Here is a 20381-nt window from a genome sequence, read left to right as displayed (position 1 = left end):
CTGATGAGTACATTTGGGTATCGGAGATTAAACATGGTAATTAATGACATCTACACCAACAGAGCCATGAAAACACCCACGACACCAACATATAGCCTCATACTAGGACCAAAAACAGATCCTACAGAGTTCTCACCACCTATATCAAGTTCAGTCGCATCGCCAGGCGCAAACAAAACGCCCACCTCATTAGCTGCTTCGACATCGATATCTTCAGGTGAAAGAATCTCATTCGACAGCTCATCGCACGACGGTCGATCGTTACCCTCTGGAATAGAATTGTTGACAGAGATGGGGACATCGAATATGGTGTAGTAATCGTCGCCGTTGTATCTAAAGTTTTGGCGGATTGAAATCTGTGCCATGTTAGAACTACAACACAGTGCCTTGAACTGGTACCATCTCGGTGTCGTCCTTACATTGTAAACTCCGCGATCACTGTCTCCTTCTGGCGCGCCATCTCCAATAAGGCAATCGGGCCAGACCCAGTTGACGTGCTTCACAGTGCTTCCAGGCTCTTGCGCCATGATCTCACCCAGGCTGGCGTTGTTAGCGCTCGCCGTTCTATTTGAGATGGTAAAGTTGCGCCCTGTGACGTAGCTGTAGAGAAACATCTCGATGCTGAAAATTTGGTTGTCATCATTGTTGTCGTTGTCGTTGTCATTTGACGGCAACGGCAATTTGCCGTTGGCGGTTACATCGATAGCGACATGGAGGGTGTCTTGTTCGCTAATGTCAGCGCTGAAGCCATCTCCAAATAAAGGCGCGATATCAACTTACCTCCTCCAAGAGGCGTGTATGGTTGAGGTGCATCTAAGACTACAAAGCCAGGAGTGAAAATCTGGCCGTTATAAATGGTAAAATTGTCCGCCAGTGATGGTCCAGCAAGGAGCAGCACAGCCGCGACTTGCCATGAAGGTATCATGGTTGTGCTTGCTATACGATACGCAGCCAGGCGCAATGAGTAAAAAGAAGCATTCAGGAGGAACACCAAAAGCATCATCACGGCAAAGACTTGATTAAATCTACTGCATGTTCTGAAACCGGATATTTGGGCTTGGCTATGCCTCCAGTATTGACTGACATCAGATCCTTGGTGGGTGTTTGAGAGGTCCTTAATAAGAGTGGAATAGCCAGGGTAAGAGGCTAATGAGGCTATTGAAGACCAAAAGTCAACTAACTAGTTGGGCAATTCATATGTAATTATACTCCATACTATCAAGTGTAAGTTATACTTAGCGACCCATGTAATGAGTGTTATATATCTAAAGGTTTGGCTTCAATGTGCACACTCTGTCTGTATAAGAGACCGGGCCGGCCCTTCGATATACAGATTCCCCAGCGGAATTACTTCCTCAGTGCTACTTACAGCCTTCTAAAATCAGTTAGAGGCCATGTTTGCCGACGGAGCCCTCCGACAGCCAAGGAGCTTAGCCTACTTTTCAAGCCTCTTAAAGCTTTATATTAGTTGATCCTTGTGGATCTCTTTATTTTATCATGACAGTTGATAACCTCGCGATAAGCAAACCATTGGCTTTTTTTGCCATCACTCATTTCGCTGTCTTATTCCGAGGCTCATAATACGGGGTCTTTAGCGCTAACTCACTGGACCCTTCCTTTCCCCTCACTAACCAACTACCTATTAAGGTAGGTAGCTGTTACTGTAAATATTTATTTCATCAACTCTGGGGCAAACTCAGATCAGCTTAACCTTGACTCAGCTGCACCGTCAGGACTCAACACCTCTCAATTCATAAAATTCCTGCATAATGCGGCTGTCAAGCCTCATCTCTCGGCATGGCTCCGTCCTGCGCCGCTGCTCCGGAGCCGGAGCTCGGCCGATCTGTTCTCATCCTCAACGTCGACTCATGAGCTCTTCCTTGGTCGGTGTGAAAGAGCTCCTCAAAGTCTCAGATGAGATTGCCGATGCTGTTGCCACTAACAAGCCCATTGTTGCTCTCGAGTCAACCATCTACACTCACGGAGCTCTGGGCAATGAGCTTGCTCAGCAACATTCGGACCTTGTTCGCAGCAATGGAGGAATTCCCGCTATTATTGCTATTGTTGACGGTGTGCCTACTGTTGGTGCCACAGCATCTGATATCCTTCGCATGATTGAGAGCGGAAGCGCTGTTAAAGCATCCAGGCGAGATATTGCCTATATTGCAGGAATGGTGAGTCAACATGAATACTGACAACGGCTTGTATTCATCATATGCAGCATCAAGCCTCATTGACTTGAACTACGATGGCTGACCGAGACTTATATACAGGGCTTGACTGGACAGAAGATCCATGGTGGAACTACCATCTCTGGCACCATGCTACTGGCAAGACTAGCAGGTATCCGTGTCTTTGGAACAGGCGGCTTGGGTGGTGTTCACCGTGGTGGCCATGACTCCATGGACGTTTCTGCTGATCTTACTGAGCTCGGACGAACCCGAGTTGCTGTCATCAGCAGTGGCTGCAAGGGCTTCCTCGATATTCCCAGGACCCTCGAGTTTCTTGAGACCCAGGGTGCTCACGTCTCAACGTTTGCCGATGGTCGATCCGGAAAGATTGAGTTCCCTGCTTTTTGGGCTCGGGACAGTGGCATCAAGAGTCCTTCTGTCGTCCACACCGAAAAGGAGGCTGCTGCTATCATCCTAGCACAGGAGAGGCTCGGCATCGAATCAGGCTTGCTCTTCGCAAACCCCATCCCCGAGGAGTTTGGCATCCCTGCCCCTGAGATGCATTCTTACATCGAGCAGGCTGTCAAGGAGGCAAACGAGAAGAGCTTCACTGGAAGCGCCAACACCCCCTATATCCTGGGCAGGCTCAAGGAGCTTACGGGAGAAAAGGCCGTCGTCGCCAACAAGGCGCTGGTAACCTCCAACATCACCCGGGCCACCAACATCGCTGTCGAACTCTCACGGTTGCTGTCTTCTGGTTCCGAGCCAGTCAAGACTTTGTAAGTGCAGCGATGAAAATGGTCATGGGACGTATGTAAATCTAATCGTAGCTTTAGCAATTCATTTCCTGTCGCTCCATTTGCTGCTCCATCTGAGCTCAAGGGACCCGAAGTAACGTCCGAGAGCAAGGCTGATATTCTTGTTGCTGGCTCCGTAGCAATTGATCTAAGCTGTGACTATGCACCCAAGTCCGGTGGCTCTTCGCCTGCTCTCCATACCTCCAACCCATCTAGTATCAGCCAGTCCATCGGAGGTGTCGGCCATAATGTAGCGCTTGCTGCCCACTCCGTCAGCAAACATGCTCGAGTGCGCCTTTGCAGCATGGTTGGCGACGATGTGTAAGAGTGTTTTTGTTCGGAAAGCAAAGAACCGATACTGACAGATGTTGCAGTGCTGGCAAAACTGTTCTGAATGGACTCCAAGCCTCTGGTTTGGACACGACCTACATCCGAACACTTGGTAATGAGTATCACGGTTCGAACAGAACGGCTCAGTATGTCGCCGTGAATGATGCCGACAAGAACTTGGTCATGGCAATGGCCGATATGGGCATCTTTACACATCACTCATTCCCCGAGTATTGGAAATCCGCCGTGCGAGGAACCAAGCCCAAGTGGCTGGTAGTGGACGGCAACTGGAGTGAGAGAGATATTCGAGCGTGGCTCAAGGCTGGCCAAGATGAAGACTGCAAGGTCGCCTTTGAGCCTGTGTCGACAGCCAAGTCGATGAATCTTTTCTGTCCCCAGAAGGGTCACCCCAAACTTCGAGTCTTCCCCAAGCCTACTGTGCATATTGCATCCCCCAACAGTTTCGAGTTGGAATCTATGTACTCTGCAGCTCGTGATAATGGCTACTTGGAAGCGCCCGAGTGGTTTGACATCATTGACGCCTTTGGTATGCGAGGCGCCCGAGAGCGCTTTATCCACATCACCTCAGCTGAGCTGACTGATGCTGGTGTTCCAGTGCAGTCTGTCCAACTACTTCCCTACATTCCTACTATTGTGACAAAGCTTGGCCCTCAGGGCGTTCTTTTGACTACTATCCTTGGAAGAGGCGATCCTCGACTGACAGATCCTGACTCGGAAGAATACATTGTCGCCCGCTCAATGAGCCACCCGACAGTTGGTGGGCTTTACATGCGATTGTTTTCTGCTGCTGAAAAAGTCCAAAACATCGTTTCTGTTAATGGTGTTGGCGATACTTTCTTCGGCGTCTTGATCTCTGGTTTGGCGCAGGGGGGTAAAGTTGAGAACCTTATCGACGTTGCTCAAGCAGGCTCATGTTTGACTTTGAAGTCTCACGAGTCTGTTAGTCCCGACTTGCGCCAGCTGGAATCTGTCTTGGCACAGGCCGCAGCTCAATAGTTCAGATTATTTAGATATACCATATAAAAAGCAAATGCATATTTTTTAGTTCATCAATCATTTGCACTTACTTACCTACATGTAATTCCAGGATTGGATCATCAGCCTTGTTGAGCTGATAGGTAATGATTGGTCAAAGCCCCACCACTTAGCAAAATCATTGACCTATCAAAGGCAGTCGCGCACGCAAGGCTGATCGGACCCTCTAAAAAAATTCCATGCTGTAAACATTTCGCCCAAGTCAGAACCCGCAAACCTCACTTCGGTCGAGATAAATCACAACCAAAAATGGCGCCACCACAAGACGAAGAGATGCTGGATCCCTCATCTTCCTCCTCCTCGGAGAACGAGTCTCAATTCGACTCGGAAGATGAGGCTCCCCAGAAAAAGCCCACCATTGCGCTTTACGATAAGGATTCGGACGAAGAAGAGCTTGAACGTCTTGTTCTAGGTAACAAGGCTGGTTTCCGCGCGCAATTGTTCAACGACGATGGAATGTTCAACAGCAATTGGGATGATGAGGGAAAGGAGATGCAGCTTGTTGAGCAGGATCCTGGCTTAGAAGAAGTTGAGGATGCGGACCTTTTCACGTTTGACACCGGCACTGGTGCAGGCGCTGCAAATGTTACCAAGGCCGCAAAGCCTACCGATTGGAATGTCCCTGCTTGGGAGGATAGCGACGACGACAGACTGGCAGTCTCACTTGCTGGAGCCACCCGGTTACGAAAACTACGAAAGACAGAGGCCGAAGATCTTGTTAGCGGAACCGAGTACAGCCAAAGATTGCGACAGCAATACCTCCGACTAAACCCTCTTCCCGCGTGGGTGCGCGAATCAGACGGACGGCCGAGTAAGCGAAGAAGATCATCGGCTGCATCCAACTCTTCGGATGATAGCGACTCGGACTCGGAGGTTTCTGCGCAGCCTCTTGAGAAGTTCCTTCGCGACGTCAACAGTCTGGCTGGAGTTGGATCAAACCAGAAGAGACGTCTACGGCCCGAGGTTATTGACATTCAGCGCACGCGAGAGATCCCAGACAAGCACAACGCGCCTGTTGGCAGTCTTTCTTTCCACCCTGAGTACCCAGTCCTCCTGTCCTCCAGCACCGCCTCCGTCCTCTATCTCCATCACATCGCGCCCGCCGCTCACCCTACACCCAATCCTCAGTTGACCTCTGTGCAAATCAAGCAAGTCGATGTTCGACGGGCCGAATTCTTATATCCCCATGGCGACAAGGTTTTCTTTGCAGGGCGACGAAAGTACTTCCACCACTGGGACCTTAAGTCGGGAGCTGTGCAGAAGACGACGCAAATCCTCGGACATCGACTTGAGCATAAGTCAATGGAGCGTTTCAAGCTCAGCCCATGCGGTCACTATATGGCGATTGTGGCCTCTACCAAGAAGGGAGGCGGTATCATTAACATTTTGAACACGACATCTATGCAATGGATTACTGCCGCTAGGCTATCAAGTCGCAACGGTATTGCTGACTTTGCTTGGTGGAGCACTGGAAACGGAATGACTATCCTCGGAAAGGACGGCCAGGTCGGCGAGTATAGCATGGAGAGCCGCTCTTTCGTGGGTATATGGCACGATGAGGGTTGTGTCGGCGGTATTGTCCTGGCTCTTGGTGGTCACCAAGGCCCAGCTGCTCTAGGCGACGATCGCTGGGTTTCGGTCGGTTCCAACAGCGGTATCACCAACATTTACGACCGCAACGAGCTTCTCGTCCTCAACTCGGAGGAAGTTACCATCAAGGAGCGCCCTACACCCACGCGAGTCTTCGAGCAGCTCGTTACACCCATCACACACATCACCTTTTCTCCAGATGGTCAGTTGATGGCTTTTGGAAGTCAGCACAAGAAGGATGCGCTGCGACTGGTGCATCTCCCTACTTGCACAGTGTACCGTAACTGGCCCACAGACCAGACGCCTCTTGGAAGAATTACGGCGGTTGCCTTTGGAAACCAGAGTGACTTGTTGGCGGTTGGTAATGACACAGGAAAGATTAGGCTGTGGGAGATTAGGAATTAGATACTTAATGAGCATCAAAACGGCGTAGGGTTATGTACGAGCACTATTCTTCTCTATGTTTACACAAAAGTGATTTATCCCCTGTGCTCATTACCCTTCTCAGTACTCAGCCCATATCTTCAGCATCAACCGGCACATTGCTAGTTGCCCATTATCTTCAACAATGTTCGCAGTGGGCTACCATTGGGTAGTTTGCGTCGGGGGAAGAACGCATTATTCTTCCTCGTCCAACGGGCAAGCGCCCGTCTATTCTTGAAGAACTTTAATTCATGGGGCTTATCGTCACATGCCAGGAATTGAATGATGTTGACGTGTACGCCCTTGAGCGCCTAGCAACGGTCAGCATAACAAGTTCTATGTTTTGGTGCTTGACTTACTTGTCGGCATTTTGTCTTGCTAGGCAGATCACCAGGAAGGTCTAGATCGACACACAGACGCTGAAAGTCTTCAAGGTCGCCCTTTTTGAAGTAATCGTTCCATTGCTCCATGAGAGTCATGCGTTTGCTGGGAAGCTCGGACGATGTGGATGGCGTAAGGGCCAGGGCGTTGAGGCCAGCGACTATCTCGCTCTCCGAGTCATCATACTCGAAGACGGTAACGGCCACTTCGTTTTTGGGCATTGTGTGGTTGAGTTGCGTTGTCCAGGTGGATGAGCTCGTTGCTGGTCTGACTTGGTGTAGAGACTGAATCGAAAGGGGTATTCGAAATTATAAAGAGAGAGAAACTCGGTGAATCTAAGAGACATTCACAGGAAGCATTGACAGTTTGTGTGATTATATCGCCTGGCCGCATTCACCTGCATGTGTCTGCTGCAGCTTGCCTCCTGTTTCATATAACTTACCCCGCGCACATTGCTTATTGCTTATTACAGTGCCCTTTGTCGATATATTTGAATATTTACTGCATCTTGCAAGCATGGAAGACGAGGTGGCTTTCCTATGTGCTCGTTGCCCAGGCATACGTGATATGGGGTATTTTTAATAAAAAAATCAACTCCCATGATATTCACTCTTTACATGCTGTGGTGTAGATAGCCTACATCAGTGGCTACTGCATGTTCCCGTTACACTGTGAGAAAAAGGAAAATGAGCTCCACCCGTCGCATATTACCATCTCGAAATACCAAAACTCATGGTGACATTCTCGTCTACTGGTTCCTCAAGTCTTGCGTCGTTGGGATTACTACTGGGAGACGAGATTGACGAAAGTATTGTATTCTGCGGTATCACAACTACGTATAACAACAGTTGATCGGCTTCCATAGCTCAGTTGGTTAGAGCGTCGTACTAATACTTCATTCCGAGTGTTCGGTAATGCGAAGGTCTCAGGTTCAAGCCCTGGTGGGAGCATCGCTCCAGCGCCTGTCAGCTGTATTTTTTTGCTTATTTTTGCTTCACTTTGCTTTTTATCTTTTCACCCACTGTTTAGCGTGTCACATATAGTCCCTTCATTAACAGATGCGTGCCAGAGTTAACTTCTGTGTGACTTTGCTTGCCTACCTGAAGTCACTTACCATCGCCGTCTGAAACTCCACCAAAACGTGCGCCCATCCTCATTGTTGGAAAGCTGAACAATGTTCCAATCGAGCATAGCCGATTGCAACCAACTAAAAATTGTCTTAGTTGGTGACTGTTGGAGTGACTTACATGCACTTGCTGCATGAAACCCTGCTTGAAAATAAAGCTGTGGATCTCAGACTCTCCGGACGAAAGCCGAGAGAATGGGCTGGGGTTTCGCTTCCGGTCTACGGGGACAGTATATGCGGGCGAGTTCATGTATGTACTTTACAGGATGAAGCCGGCCGTCTATACATAGGCCGTTAACTCGGAGGCTTTGATTATCGTGACAAGATACGAGTGTCCCTATAGAGTACTTAGATGAGCATTATGAGACGCCAGAAAGGCCTGTTTCTAGGCATAGCCAGATCACTGTAGGGTAAGAAAGCCGGCGTTGGCTTGAGATTGCGGAGAGAATCGGGTGAAGTATAGACAAGGATGTGATATTAAGACCATTTATCAAATCCGGAAAGTTCTTTGGAAGTGCAGAGCAGAGGCCTTCCGTTTTAATACGTGTCGATTGTGTCGATTATGGATGTGGCAGTGTAAGCTGCGTGTCGGAACACCACTGACAGGTTCTGTCAACCTCAATTGGTCGAGCAATCGCCATGAATGACCTAAGACGGCCTCAACCATGCTCGTTGAGCAAACTTGTGAAATAATTATCGATTAGAGTTGGTGCTGCAGCCTGCAATGTACAATGATATGCAATGCAGAGACTGTACCGTACATAAATGCCGCCGGGGAAGCCTGGTATGGAGTGCGCAAGCGTGGTCTGACTTCTGCAAGTTGGACGAAAGTAGACCCAGCGGCAATGGTTAACGGATTCACCAGTGGTCAGATCTCGACGCGGAATTACGACAGGATTCATCTGAGGCGAAATTGGCTTGGTTTTGTTTTTTGTATCGCTGGCCATAGCACTGGGTGTTGCCCAGCGAGGCCAGGACAGTTGGCTAGTCAAAGCAAAACTGCCTCACTGACGATCCATTCAGTCTGGGACACGATATTGATTAGAAGGCCTTAGGAAAGTTGATAGCCTCCAGGCTTAAAGCGTCCATTCAGCTCGCCGAGGAATGAGGTGGTGTGCATGGTAAGGTTCGGAGTTTCAGTGCTTGAGTCGTGATTGGTCAACTGCCGCTTTGTCATCTTTCGGACGACAACTCTTTGAGGATATTTGCTGATCAGCAGCTGTTCAATGAGGGCCGTGGTTGGAAAAAGGAAATTAGAGGGAAAATCAGTCGATCAAATAGAGCATGCAGCCAACCAATCTACCGGAACTAACAAGAGAGAGTTCAACAAGGCTGGCTGATCTGGAAATGCCTGATTAGTTCGTCATGGTTGGACTCTAAGAGATATTCTTGGATCCAACGAGAACTCCTCCAAATACGGCATGTCAGCTGTGATCACATCGCTTGCGCTTTTAAGCGAGAGCAAGGGCTCATCCTACGGGTCCGAGTGAACCTTCTTTCCTTGCTCTGGCAGTCAAGGATGAGGCTGCTGGATATGCAGAATGTTCTATCCCTTGCATAGTCTGACATAAGAGCTGGGCGCATAAAGATGGAGAAGCAGAGGCAGATCATATCATAGGCCATAAAATTTGATCTGAGACAAGCAGCAAACAGCTTTAGCTCGCGCCCAAATCTGAGCCGTTGATATCCTGGCTTTTTTCTGGTCAGGACCTCACTTATCGAATGATAAAGGAATTAAAGACCAGGGTTCAACTGCTCAACTTTATAGTGGAGTTAAACGCATACGAAAACCCCACCGAGGCACCCACAAGCTCGGGCCAGCCTCCAACTTCCAGGGGATGTTGCAAGGTATCAACCCGCACTAGACCAGCACTAGCAGAGCTAAGAGCTAAGTAACTATGACTTGCACACAAATGCAGGAGGCAGGCTAGCAGGTGCGCTGAGTTGCGTGGTATCGGTATCGGATCTCCATAGCCGTTTATCAAAGCTCGATTTTGTCGTGGGGGCAGTGGGTATTTTATTCCATAGAGGAAGGAACTTGGGACGAGTTTTGGAAAGAGCTAAGGGAAGAAAAACTGAAGTAACTGGAAAATGGAAAGAAGTACCAACTCGGCCGGCAGTCATGAACCCAATTCACCAGGGACTGCCCCGAGCTGAGAGATGTAGGTAGTTTAACATATAAATTTAAATATCACGCCACATCCGTCAGCCAGATGCCCCGGATAACAGGGTCTCAAGGTCTTGCGCCCTCCATCCCAATCTCACGCCCAGCGCGCCGTGGCATGATGCCAACCTGGTCTACGAAGAACGCACGGAAGTATACAAAATACCACACCTAGCGACCCCCCTCCCCGCCGGCGCGTCCCGGTAGAGAGTTGCTGGATCATGACAAGACAACAGTCCACTTTGTCAAAGACACTGTGAGATGCCGGGTCATGGGCAATCTGCGTCGAAGGAAATCGATCCATGAGCTATCACTAGAGCACTGCCCGTTCAAGGGCGACCGGCACCGGCTGCGGGTAGAGAAGCAGGAACAATATCATCATTAAGCAAAGAATCTTTAAAAAGACCCGCCACGCTTCATGCGCCGTGCAAGGCGGTTTCCCCTCCCCCCTCATGTTCACCAGTGAAAACCCATCTTTTGCTCTTCGAGATCGTCTCAAGCATTAGTGCTTCAATCTCTTTAACTTAGCTTAACCAGCCACAGCCTTTTCCCACGGCATCTAGGGCATCATCTCTGTCCGTAAACGGTCACAGTCGACGCTCCATTCAACTTGCGCCAGCACACATTCCTGGAAACGCATTGCCGTTCATCGATCCAACCATCTATCCGCCTGTTGATAGACATTCCCTTGTTAGACCTAGCAAAGTACACAAGACTTCTGGTCCCCGCCTACACCTGCATCTAAGTCGATCACTCCCAGACTCCAATCACCACCCCGCCGCCCAGTCTTCTCTGCCTTGATATCTGCTTTTCATTACACCTGGCCTCACTGCTTTAATCTTTTCTTCCTCGATATTCCCTCTCTAGTTTCTTTTGTTGCCGATCAACAAGCTCTATACACAATCTCGCTTTGATCCACGGCAGTATACAACAGAACAGCCTTCAATGGGCACTTCATGCCATTGAGCACCAGAACTCTAACCGCAACGCTCTCTTAAACGGTTGTCGAAAAGTACAACATTGAAATCGTTTTCATCAGAGGCAACATGCACCTCCGACGGTCAAGTAACTCGGCAGATGGCCATTCTTCCACACCTTCACCTTCATTCTCCTTGTCGAGTACCAAGCGTCGATTCCCTCTTCTAAGTAGGAGGAAGACCCGACACTCAGACGTCTCGGAATCCTCTATTCCTCCATTGGCATCGCCACCTGCGTCGCCTTCGCCCAACCAGAAGGGTGACAAACCTAGTCTTCGAGTGCACGTCGATATCAAATTTGAGGGCCTACAAAGCTCTGAACATGTCCACGACTATGAGGCTTCGTCCCAGCTAAAGGCTACGGATCGCATCTGTCAAGCACTTCTCTCACGCCTGCAGCATTGCTCATCCGAGCTTATCACACGCCATGATAGCAACGCACTCGACCCGCTTCGCAAGCCTCATCGTGATGTCAAACCGTTGCGATATCGCATCACATACCTTGTCGAGCGCGATGGTGTCGTTCTAGTAGAAAAGTCTTTGCGCTCTTTCCAAGAGTATGAGTTGACGCATGATGATGCTCGGGAGGTTGTTGCTGCTACCGACCGAATCATCGGCCTCTTCTTAGTACGCCATGACCCTGGATTCCAGTGGTCTGAGTCCGTTGAGAGTGAATCAGCTAGTTTAGAGACTGAGACCTTTCGGCCGTGCACCGGCCGGCCTCAGTCCATGGCATGCATCCCCAGGTCTCATTTTGTCCACGATTCTCAGAAATTCGAGTTCGTTTCTGGATATACCATTGAGCTTTTCTTGCGCAGTCGTTGCGCCACCCGATACCCAGAGAGCCGAAATGCTTCCATCAAGATTGACAGTCACCAGCCTTCGCCGCTGCCTCTCCTGCTTGGTGAGGAGTTGACAACCCGAGTCTCCAATCTCATCATCGACCCAGTTGATGCCTGGAAGCGCAAATTTGACAAGCGTCACAAGTCTTGCGCTGGACTAGAAGGTAGTGGTGGCTGCTCGCATATTGAGGATGGAGCTGTGGACATCATGGTCAAAGTCCGAAACCACATCGGTCCTGACTATACGTATTTGTCTCATCGTATTCAAACGAGCAAGGTCCTCTTCAATGACCACAACGGCCGCGACTTTGACGAGTTCGCGAATCAAGTCAAGGCAAAGTTGGAGAAAGCTCGCGATCTAACCGACAAGTCCATGCGCTCCCTGGATGACCTCGTTCTTACTATTCATGAGTTGCGTGGCAAAGCTTGGGCTGTTCATGAGCCTTTCACTGTCCGACTCGACCCAACGATTACGTACTGTCGCCAGACTATGGAGGCCGTCATGGAGCGCCTTCAGACTGGTATTAGTAATGTCCTTGAACACCACGAGGATGCTCTTGCTACTATGACTGTCCACAAACGGGGTCACCTCATCTTCGATGGGTTCCTGGATGGTGCCGGTGGCGATGACACGGTGCATTTCGAAAAGTTTGCTACTCCTGACCTGGAGCGCAAGGCTCTGGAGGCTCACTTGAAAGAGCGTATTCGCTCAGATATCACAATGCTTTGCAGGGACACCTGCGCTGTCGATTGCCCTGAAGCGCTACCGAACTTGCGGTTCAAAGCAAGTGGAACTTTTGCATCTCCCTTTGGAGCAGCTTCATCGACCAGACCTGCTTTGTCGACAGCCGGCTCATCTGTAGCGCCCACTACTCCTTCGCTCACTGCCTCTCCTCTCCTGCGTCAAGCCTCCGAATCTTCTTTCAACGGATCTTTTGCCAGCAGCCATTCCGATAATGCACTTGCTAGGAAGGTTGCGATGCAAACCTTGAGAGATTCTGTCGAACCTCCTTCGACACCAGCGACCCCGTCACCTGATTTGTGCCGCGTTCCGTCAGGCGTTGAGATGGCCAAGAAGCATGGCTATATGTCTGACTTCATGGCAGACGACGAAAACAAGTCCGAGCCCCCGTCTACTCCAAGCCTGGTAGATACTGATAGCATAAGCCCTCGAGACAGTGTCGTCGCAACCCCATCGCGGTCCGTGACCCATGACCAGTCCAACGAGGGACTTCGAATCGTCGACGATGGACGAAGAATTATTTACCAAGAGCAATCTGACATGGATGCTATTGCGAGTGGAATGGTTCAATTCCACCGCCCCATCACCGATGATGATGAACCCATTGAGCTCACTAAAGACAAGCCATCCGAGAACTCCGATAAGAAAACGACCCGTCACCCACTTGATACTCGCATGCCTGATCTCTCAGGCAATGTAGACAATCTCTCTGTGTCTAAAGAGAATGAGGCTGCCGCATCTCAAGAGAAGATGCAATTTGAAGCTCCTGTAGCAACAGAGCTGCAGCAAACCGATGTGACTGAGGAGGAAACTCTAAGCAAGGAGAACGTCATGGACACTCCTACTTCGCAAGATGGGCAATGTGAGATGGTTGAGACTAGAGTTGTGCCTCAACAGTACTCAACTGAAGTTGAGGCAAATTCAAAGTCCGAAACTAGCTTTGGTAGCACCCCTGAAGCCAGCATCCACGAGGAAATTGAGACACAAGAAACACAGTTGTCCAATGACTCCGAAGTGCCGACGCCCAAGGCTGACACTGTCGCTACTGGGAAGCAGGACGCTACCGGCGTCGATGCTGCACAGAAGGCACTTGATGTTTCTGTGCTAACTTATTTCCCCAGGCCTCCTTCGATCCACTCTCAGGCTGATGAGGTCAGCCATGGTGATCAGAAGGAGGAGGAGCATACGGAGTTTCCATTTGAACTTCCGGTGTCTGATGTGAAGGAACCCCAAGAACTACTCCAGGTCGACAACTCCCAGGTGCTTGAAGAAGCACCAACCTCGAGCGATTCTGGAATCTCAATGCAAGGAGATACGAAGAATCAGGAAACCCAGCCAGCAACTGGCACAGAACAAGCCGAGAACATACCTCTCCCTCCTGATTCTCCTACTCAAGCTCAGGTTTCCGCCGATTCAGACGATTTGGAGATCGAAAGTGAAAAGGTTCGGGTCGCAGACGCAGTTCCTGAACCTCACACTGAGATGTTTACTCACTTCCTCGAAACTGTCCCAGAAGATACTCTTCTTGTGCCTTCTGTTACAGTTACCGAAGACGAACAGGCCTCATCGACTGAATCGTCAAAGTCTCTGGTTGGGGGTCCAACGTTTGACGAGCGCCCTTACCTGCCGACCATCGCCACAGCACCTCCAGAAAGGATGCCACTTCCGGAAGACTTTTCCCTTGGCCCGGAAGCAAATGAGGAAAAGGGGCAAGAGACTCCTCGAAACTTTGATGTCCCTGATTTCTCTGACGCCCTTTCACGACCTCGAACCAGGCCTCGTACTAATACCCTGCCTGGGCGTCGATACTCAACAGCCTTGACCCTTGAGATCGACCTCAAGGCCCATTGTGATCCTGACGAAGAGGACTCACCCACTGACTCGCCTCCCAAGAGTGCCAATAGCGATTGGAGACCGTACACGCTTCATCGTCGTCAGCCTTCCGCTGGTTTAATTGGCTTGCCAGAGCCACGTCGTCTGCACTCTGTTGGGCTCCGCAGTGCCGTTCTGCCATACCGCTGGCAGCAAATGCGACGCGAACAGGCGCTTTTGGAAGGGCGACCAGGCACATCGCATAGTGAGGCGTAGTTTCAAACATCATGTGTGGTCCAGGTGAAGACCTCGGCTTTTCTTGAACCTGAGTCTGTCTCCTGCAAGCCAAGGAACAAAAACAGCTTTATCGTTAGACATGGTGGAACGGATGGAATAGGAAGAAATGAAAGGCGACTAGCCAATAAGTCCAGAATTGGCGTGGTATTGGAAATGGCGTTTTGGTTGAATTCTTTTTGCTTGCAAGGCATTTTGGTACTTGGAGCATGGCACAATACTGAGGATACCATTTTAGAGAGTTTATCTAACGATTGTTTATTTCAAAATGTCATGGCCCCTCTATCTGCTAATACGTTGACATGTTAGGAGCTCGACAATATGTCAAGCCTTCGCTATAGGGTAGTTGTCTTATTCTTACATAATGTATCAGTCTCCCCGTCAGCCCCGCGTGGCTGCATAGCCATTCAACGCTATCTTGGAATTGTATCCATGATGTTAATTTTTCGATCGGGTCGTCTTTATCATATGTGACGACACAGTAAATTGTGAGCATACTGAGAGTTGACTTGCTATGTCTGTAGATAGAGGTTGAGATGTGCGGTGGGTACGCGGAATCTGCCTCAAAGGTGAAACTGCCAGTGACAGTAGATACATAGACAGTATTTCGAGTCTTGGTAGAATTCCCACATACCGAGACGAAAGCATCTCAACAATCACACCGATTTCGTCCAGTTTTGGCTGCAGTGGCGATGCTGCCATCCGAGGTGATGTCGATAATGAGGGAGAAGCTGCCGAGACCCTGAGCTCGAAGGGAAGATATTGCCTCCTTGACAACGTTTGGGTGACGGTAGGAGGCAATGACGCAACAGTCTGTATTCTTAGCGGCAAGTTTCTTCGCTATCTTAAAGCCAATGCCTTTATTCGCGATGGTGACGAGGACGACGGTAGTGCCAGGGGCGAGTTAAACGCCACAGTGGTTTGGCAGATGCTAGTAGTAGAGCAGTAGGTGGTATTGGCGTTGACCACCTGATCTCATTGGGTTGGGTCGATCACCTCAGACAAGTTCAGCGTCCCCAACATCAACCATGTGCTTTGCGCTGGACCACCGTATGATGAGTACATCACCGTTTGTAGCAGGAAGGGTGATATCAGCATCGGTTCCCTTGCCATAAACATCCTTGTCTCTGAGCATGCGAATAAAAACAGCCGTGTCCAAATCTGGTGAATCGATCATGCTGATGTTGCCTGCTGTGTCGTTGAGATTTTGCAGCTGCTGGGGAAATGATGCCAGGAAGGATGACAGGTAGTGATTATGCAAAAGAGCCTGGTGTTTTGTGGCGTAGGATAGTTCTGTTGGTGACAATCTGTCTCTGAGCTCTTGGCTTGAAAGGTAGTGCAAAGTGTGTTTATCAATCTGAAGAGTTAGTTCAGCGATGAGTCCCAGAGTGAGTGGGTAACTCACCTTTGCGAGGCGGGCTCGCAGGAAACTTCTCATGAGAAACTTGTACCGCTCAAGCTCAGTCTGAATAACGATGAGGGCAAAGTTGGTCTTTGGGTCCATGTCACCCGTCATATCTTCGACCTTTTCTATCTGGGTCTTGATACGTGCATTCACACGCTCGAACAGTCCGTCCATCGGCCATCTATAGCAAAAATCAGAAATCGGCATAATTGAGAATCGCAGTGACAGACCTACTCTAGAAGCTCAGGGGCTGATCGCTCGGCGACCCAGAGACGCGTCAAGGCTTGCAGGTCGCGTGCCTCGCTAGGAACGCCGTGAGACGAGGGATCGACTTGGCGGAGGATATCGTCAATATCCATCATGTTGGAGTTTGAGCGTTTTGTAGGAGAAAAGGTGTAAAATGTGGTGATAGGAGTGTGATATCTTAATGCACCTGTTGAGTTGGAGGAAGTTGTAGTGGGGGTTATTCGGCGAAGCACCATTTATGTGAGCGGGGCAACGCCTACCTCTCATTCACTCTCACTTTAGCATCTGCTGCATACCCTTGGTACCCAAGCTGCCTGCATTTGGGTATATTAATAAAATGTAAATCAATGCTGTTTTCTGAAATAGGTGTGTGCAGTTTCGAGTTTTGATTATTCTAATTGCGAGACTGGGAATGTATATTGTTAAACTTAGATTGCGATCCGTCCCAGTACCATGTTGATGGAAAGCTCACATCGATTGATCTTGGGGAACGAGATGCTCAACGAATGAATTTATTTCTATTCTACACGTGGATGGTTGATGAAACTGTATTCTGGATCGTTATATCCGCTGCGCCATCGACTGGGAGCGTTCTATATACTGCTTAGATAATATTCAACTGTAGATGAATCACTGAACCTTCTTAAGAGGCTTGTGAGCCTCCCTCTTGGCAGTCTGATAGCCATTGACTTGTCCATACAACCACTTGAGACCTGAGGAAGACACAGTGACCAGAACAGCGGCAAAAGTGAACAGGGCAACTCTTTGGTTCGTAGACAGAAGCTCAAACAGAGGGTAAGGGTACCTGGTACTTGGGTTAGCATTGTATGTCCGCATTCTGAATATTAGAGAAACTTACCACCCGTTGTGGCTGAAGCAAAGCTCTACCCAGGACCAATAGGCAAACGCAAGGGTAGTGCTAATTGCCATAATTCCATAAGCTGGAACCGTCCATGGAGGGCTGAAGAGAAGAAGATCCAGAGTCAGGAATACTGCAGGCGCAAGATGGAACCCGACATCGGGGATGATGTGGATGTAAAATTCGGTAGGCATGAGCAGCTTGGGATCGATGAATTTGATACCCCAGTACAGGATAGAAATGACCACTTCCATAGGTGTAGCGAGAACAGCAACGTAGTTCTTGACTTGGAACAGAGTTCGGCTCAGTGTAAGATCAGCCAGGGCCCCAAAAACAAAGGCAAGCAACGATGCCGAGAGGCCAATGATTGTGAGGAATTGAAAGTGCCATCCATAGGATTTGGACATGGGAACGTCCCATTCTGTAAGGAATTTGAAGTTGTAGCTGAATGAGGCTATACCAGCAAGATGAAGGACTAGCGAAAGGCCCCGCGAGGGTGATGTGAGTTTTTGAAGAGGGTGACGAGGTGCCATGTTGACCGAGACCTAGTGAGGTTATACAGCGATATACTATTTTACAATATTGACAATGAATGAGACTGAGATAGTATTTGGAAAATTAAATTCACATGCCATCTACAAAAGAACAAGGAACCATGTCCAGCCCGGAGTCTCGGAGTTGATCAAGACCCGTCTCTTCATGTCATGACCTCAATGTGGATCTCGGACCTTGTTGAGGGAAGCTTCCTGTGCCTGGCTACACAGCCACAATTCAAGGTCGTGCCACATGAGGCGGAATTTGTCCAGACAACAGTCTAATCCTGTCGCAAACTGTAGATTAAACAAACGATGCACTTCTGAAAGCTACTAACTCGTAGCAATATCTACAACCGCCCAATTCAAATATTGAGGGACGAACCGACAACTAAAAATGGCGTCAGACGATGACAACCGCTCGCAGAAGCGCAACCACACAGAGTTCCGCAACGATGCTTCAGGTACGAAATACAACCCTATCGCGTGCCTCCTAACCCGACTAACAATGACCAGACAGCTCCTCCGACGATGATATGGGCCCCCAGCTACCCTCCCAAGCTCCCAAGAAGAAAAGACGAGTCCTACCACACGAAAAGCTCTATGTCGCCGCTTTGCCCAAGTCGCCCCGATACTCCAAGTCTCTTATGCATAAAGAGCAAATCCTCTTTGCGACATGGACTCCCCTGACCGAATTTCTCATCACATCCTCGATAGACGGCGTCGTCAAGTTCTGGAAAAAGATTGGGCAAGGCATTGATTTCGTCAAGGAGTTTAAGGCGCACGATGGCGAGATCAAGTCGGTTTCAGTGAGCAACGACGGCCGAAGCTTTGCGACCGTCGGCGCGGACGAAACGGTCAAGATCTTTGATGTCATCACATTTGATCTACTGTCTATGATTTCTCTCAACTATGCCCCCAACTGTGTTTGCTGGGTCCACAGTAAGGGCGCCTCCGTACCGGTCCTGGCCGTCTCCGAAGAATCGAAGCCCCTGATACACATTTACGACGGACGAGGAGAGAAGGAAGAGGCCATTCACACGATAAAGGGCCTGCATCGAAAGCCTGTGCACCTGATGGTGTACAATGAGGCGTATGACTGTGTGGTTTCCGCGGATGAGGGTGGCATGCTCGAATATTGGCGACCAAGCGGAGACTACGAGAAGCCTGAGGGGGTTTTCGAGTATAAGAGTTCAACAAACCTGTTTGATTTCAAAAAGGCCAAATCCGTACCCTCATGCCTGTCTATTTCGCCAAACGGCAGGAGTTTCGTCACCTTCTCTCTACCCGATAGAAAGATTCGCATGTTTGACTTCGCCACGGCCAAGTTGCATCGCGAGTACGATGAATCTCTGCAGGTTGCAGAAGAAATGCATCGCGCAGGGACAGGGGCTACCAAGTTGGATAATGTCGAATTCGGTCGCAGAGCTGCCCACGAAAGAGATATTGAGTCGGATATGCTCAAGTACAAGACGAATGTCATCTTTGATGAGTCGGGCAACTTTATCATTTACGGGTCTATGCTAGGAATTAAGGTCCTCAACACATACACCAACCAAGTGGTCAAGGTGTATGGAAAGGATGAAAACTTTCGCGCTGTCAACATTGCCATCTACCAAGGACAGCCCCAGAAGAAAGGAATAACGACAGTCGAAATGGGTGCTTCCGTCAACCCTCTTCTGCAGGAAGCAGAAACTCGAGACCCCATGCTAGTCGCGACTGGTGTTGGTAAAGTACGATTCTACATGTTTACAAACGAAGAGGAGGTCTCCAAGTCGACCCGAGATGTCCAGAACGAGAAGCCCACGATGCTGGGCCACAAGAAGGATGCAAAGGCCAAGAAAACCGAAACCGGTACGGCCGCTATCCTCCGCACGACATATGGTGACATCCACATCCGTCTATTCCCCGACGCCGCACCAAAGGCTGTTGAAAACTTTGTCACACACTCCAAGAACGGTTATTACAACAACACAATCTTCCACCGTGTGATCCGCAAGTTTATGATCCAGGGAGGAGACCCTCTTGGAGACGGTACTGGCGGTGAGAGTATCTGGGGACGCGAGTTTGAGGATGAGTTTAGTAGTCTCAAGCACGACAAGCCGTTCACTGTCAGCATGGCCAATGCAGGACCCAACACCAATGCCAGTCAGTTCTTCATCACAACAGAAAAGACAGTAAGTAGCTCTTTGCATTTCTACAAAACGTGTTTGCTAACTATTGGTAGCCGTGGTTGGATGGGAAGCACACGATTTTTGGTCGTGCAACACAAGGTTTTGATATTATCCACAAGATTGAGAATGTGCGGACGCACAAGGAACAGCCTGAAGAGGATATTAAGATTGTCAACATTGATATTATATAGTACATACTGTCTGATTAGTGAATCAGCCTGTAATGGAGATTCCACGAAGCCCACGATAATCAAGCCTGCCGTAGCGTATTAAACAAGATGGAAGTCCTTCATTGGGTCACCAACTTCCAAGGAGTGTATATAGTCAAAAACCAGAGCTTGACTCGACCGGCCAGAACACTGACTTACCCACTTCCTTACCATAACCCACATCCAAAGCAGTCAGACTTTATAGAAGCCAAACCGAGACCCGCAGACATCGAACTCCGCTACAATGGTT

At 49.3% G+C, this 20381-nt stretch overlaps 8 protein-coding genes across 8 annotated transcripts; 3 read left to right on the top strand and 5 right to left on the bottom strand.

Moving 5' to 3' along the window:
* Window positions 1-50: 50 nt before the first annotated feature.
* Window positions 51-925, bottom strand: FPSE_01352 (uncharacterized protein; the record flags this gene model as incomplete). The annotated part of the gene is made up of 3 exons (XM_009254472.1): window positions 51-356; window positions 420-721; window positions 781-925. 3 exons carry the CDS (start codon window positions 923-925, stop codon window positions 51-53), a joined length of 753 nt encoding a protein of 250 aa, XP_009252747.1.
* Window positions 926-4603: 3678 nt separating this feature from the next.
* FPSE_01351 (uncharacterized protein) lies at window positions 4604-6349 on the top strand (the record flags this gene model as incomplete). The annotated part of the gene is made up of 1 exon (XM_009254471.1): window positions 4604-6349. One exon carries the CDS (start codon window positions 4604-4606, stop codon window positions 6347-6349), a length of 1746 nt encoding a protein of 581 aa, XP_009252746.1.
* A 140-nt stretch (window positions 6350-6489) lies between these two features.
* Window positions 6490-6969, bottom strand: FPSE_01350 (uncharacterized protein; the record flags this gene model as incomplete). The annotated part of the gene is made up of 2 exons (XM_009254470.1): window positions 6490-6678; window positions 6727-6969. The coding sequence occupies 2 exons, from the start codon at window positions 6967-6969 to the stop codon at window positions 6490-6492; spliced, it is 432 nt and encodes a 143-aa protein (XP_009252745.1).
* A 793-nt stretch (window positions 6970-7762) lies between these two features.
* On the bottom strand, window positions 7763-8124 carry FPSE_01349 (uncharacterized protein; the record flags this gene model as incomplete). Its single annotated transcript, XM_009254469.1, has 3 exons — window positions 7763-7769; window positions 7863-7915; window positions 7996-8124. 3 exons carry the CDS (start codon window positions 8122-8124, stop codon window positions 7763-7765), a joined length of 189 nt encoding a protein of 62 aa, XP_009252744.1.
* A 2960-nt stretch (window positions 8125-11084) lies between these two features.
* FPSE_01348 (uncharacterized protein) lies at window positions 11085-14687 on the top strand (the record flags this gene model as incomplete). The annotated part of the gene is made up of 1 exon (XM_009254468.1): window positions 11085-14687. The coding sequence occupies one exon, from the start codon at window positions 11085-11087 to the stop codon at window positions 14685-14687; it is 3603 nt and encodes a 1200-aa protein (XP_009252743.1).
* A 1015-nt stretch (window positions 14688-15702) lies between these two features.
* On the bottom strand, window positions 15703-16472 carry FPSE_01347 (uncharacterized protein; the record flags this gene model as incomplete). The annotated part of the gene is made up of 3 exons (XM_009254467.1): window positions 15703-16062; window positions 16111-16291; window positions 16345-16472. The coding sequence occupies 3 exons, from the start codon at window positions 16470-16472 to the stop codon at window positions 15703-15705; spliced, it is 669 nt and encodes a 222-aa protein (XP_009252742.1).
* A 514-nt stretch (window positions 16473-16986) lies between these two features.
* FPSE_01346 (uncharacterized protein) lies at window positions 16987-17748 on the bottom strand (the record flags this gene model as incomplete). Its single annotated transcript, XM_009254466.1, has 2 exons — window positions 16987-17161; window positions 17216-17748. The coding sequence occupies 2 exons, from the start codon at window positions 17746-17748 to the stop codon at window positions 16987-16989; spliced, it is 708 nt and encodes a 235-aa protein (XP_009252741.1).
* Window positions 17749-18145: 397 nt separating this feature from the next.
* Window positions 18146-20113, top strand: FPSE_01345 (uncharacterized protein; the record flags this gene model as incomplete). The annotated part of the gene is made up of 3 exons (XM_009254465.1): window positions 18146-18212; window positions 18265-19925; window positions 19976-20113. 3 exons carry the CDS (start codon window positions 18146-18148, stop codon window positions 20111-20113), a joined length of 1866 nt encoding a protein of 621 aa, XP_009252740.1.
* Window positions 20114-20381: the final 268 nt, after the last annotated feature.

The sequence above is a fragment of the Fusarium pseudograminearum genome, chromosome 1, assembly GCF_000303195.2.
Source record: "Fusarium pseudograminearum CS3096 chromosome 1, whole genome shotgun sequence".
NCBI lineage: Eukaryota > Fungi > Ascomycota > Sordariomycetes > Hypocreales > Nectriaceae > Fusarium > Fusarium pseudograminearum.
This window is presented reverse-complemented; position numbering and strand designations above follow the sequence as displayed.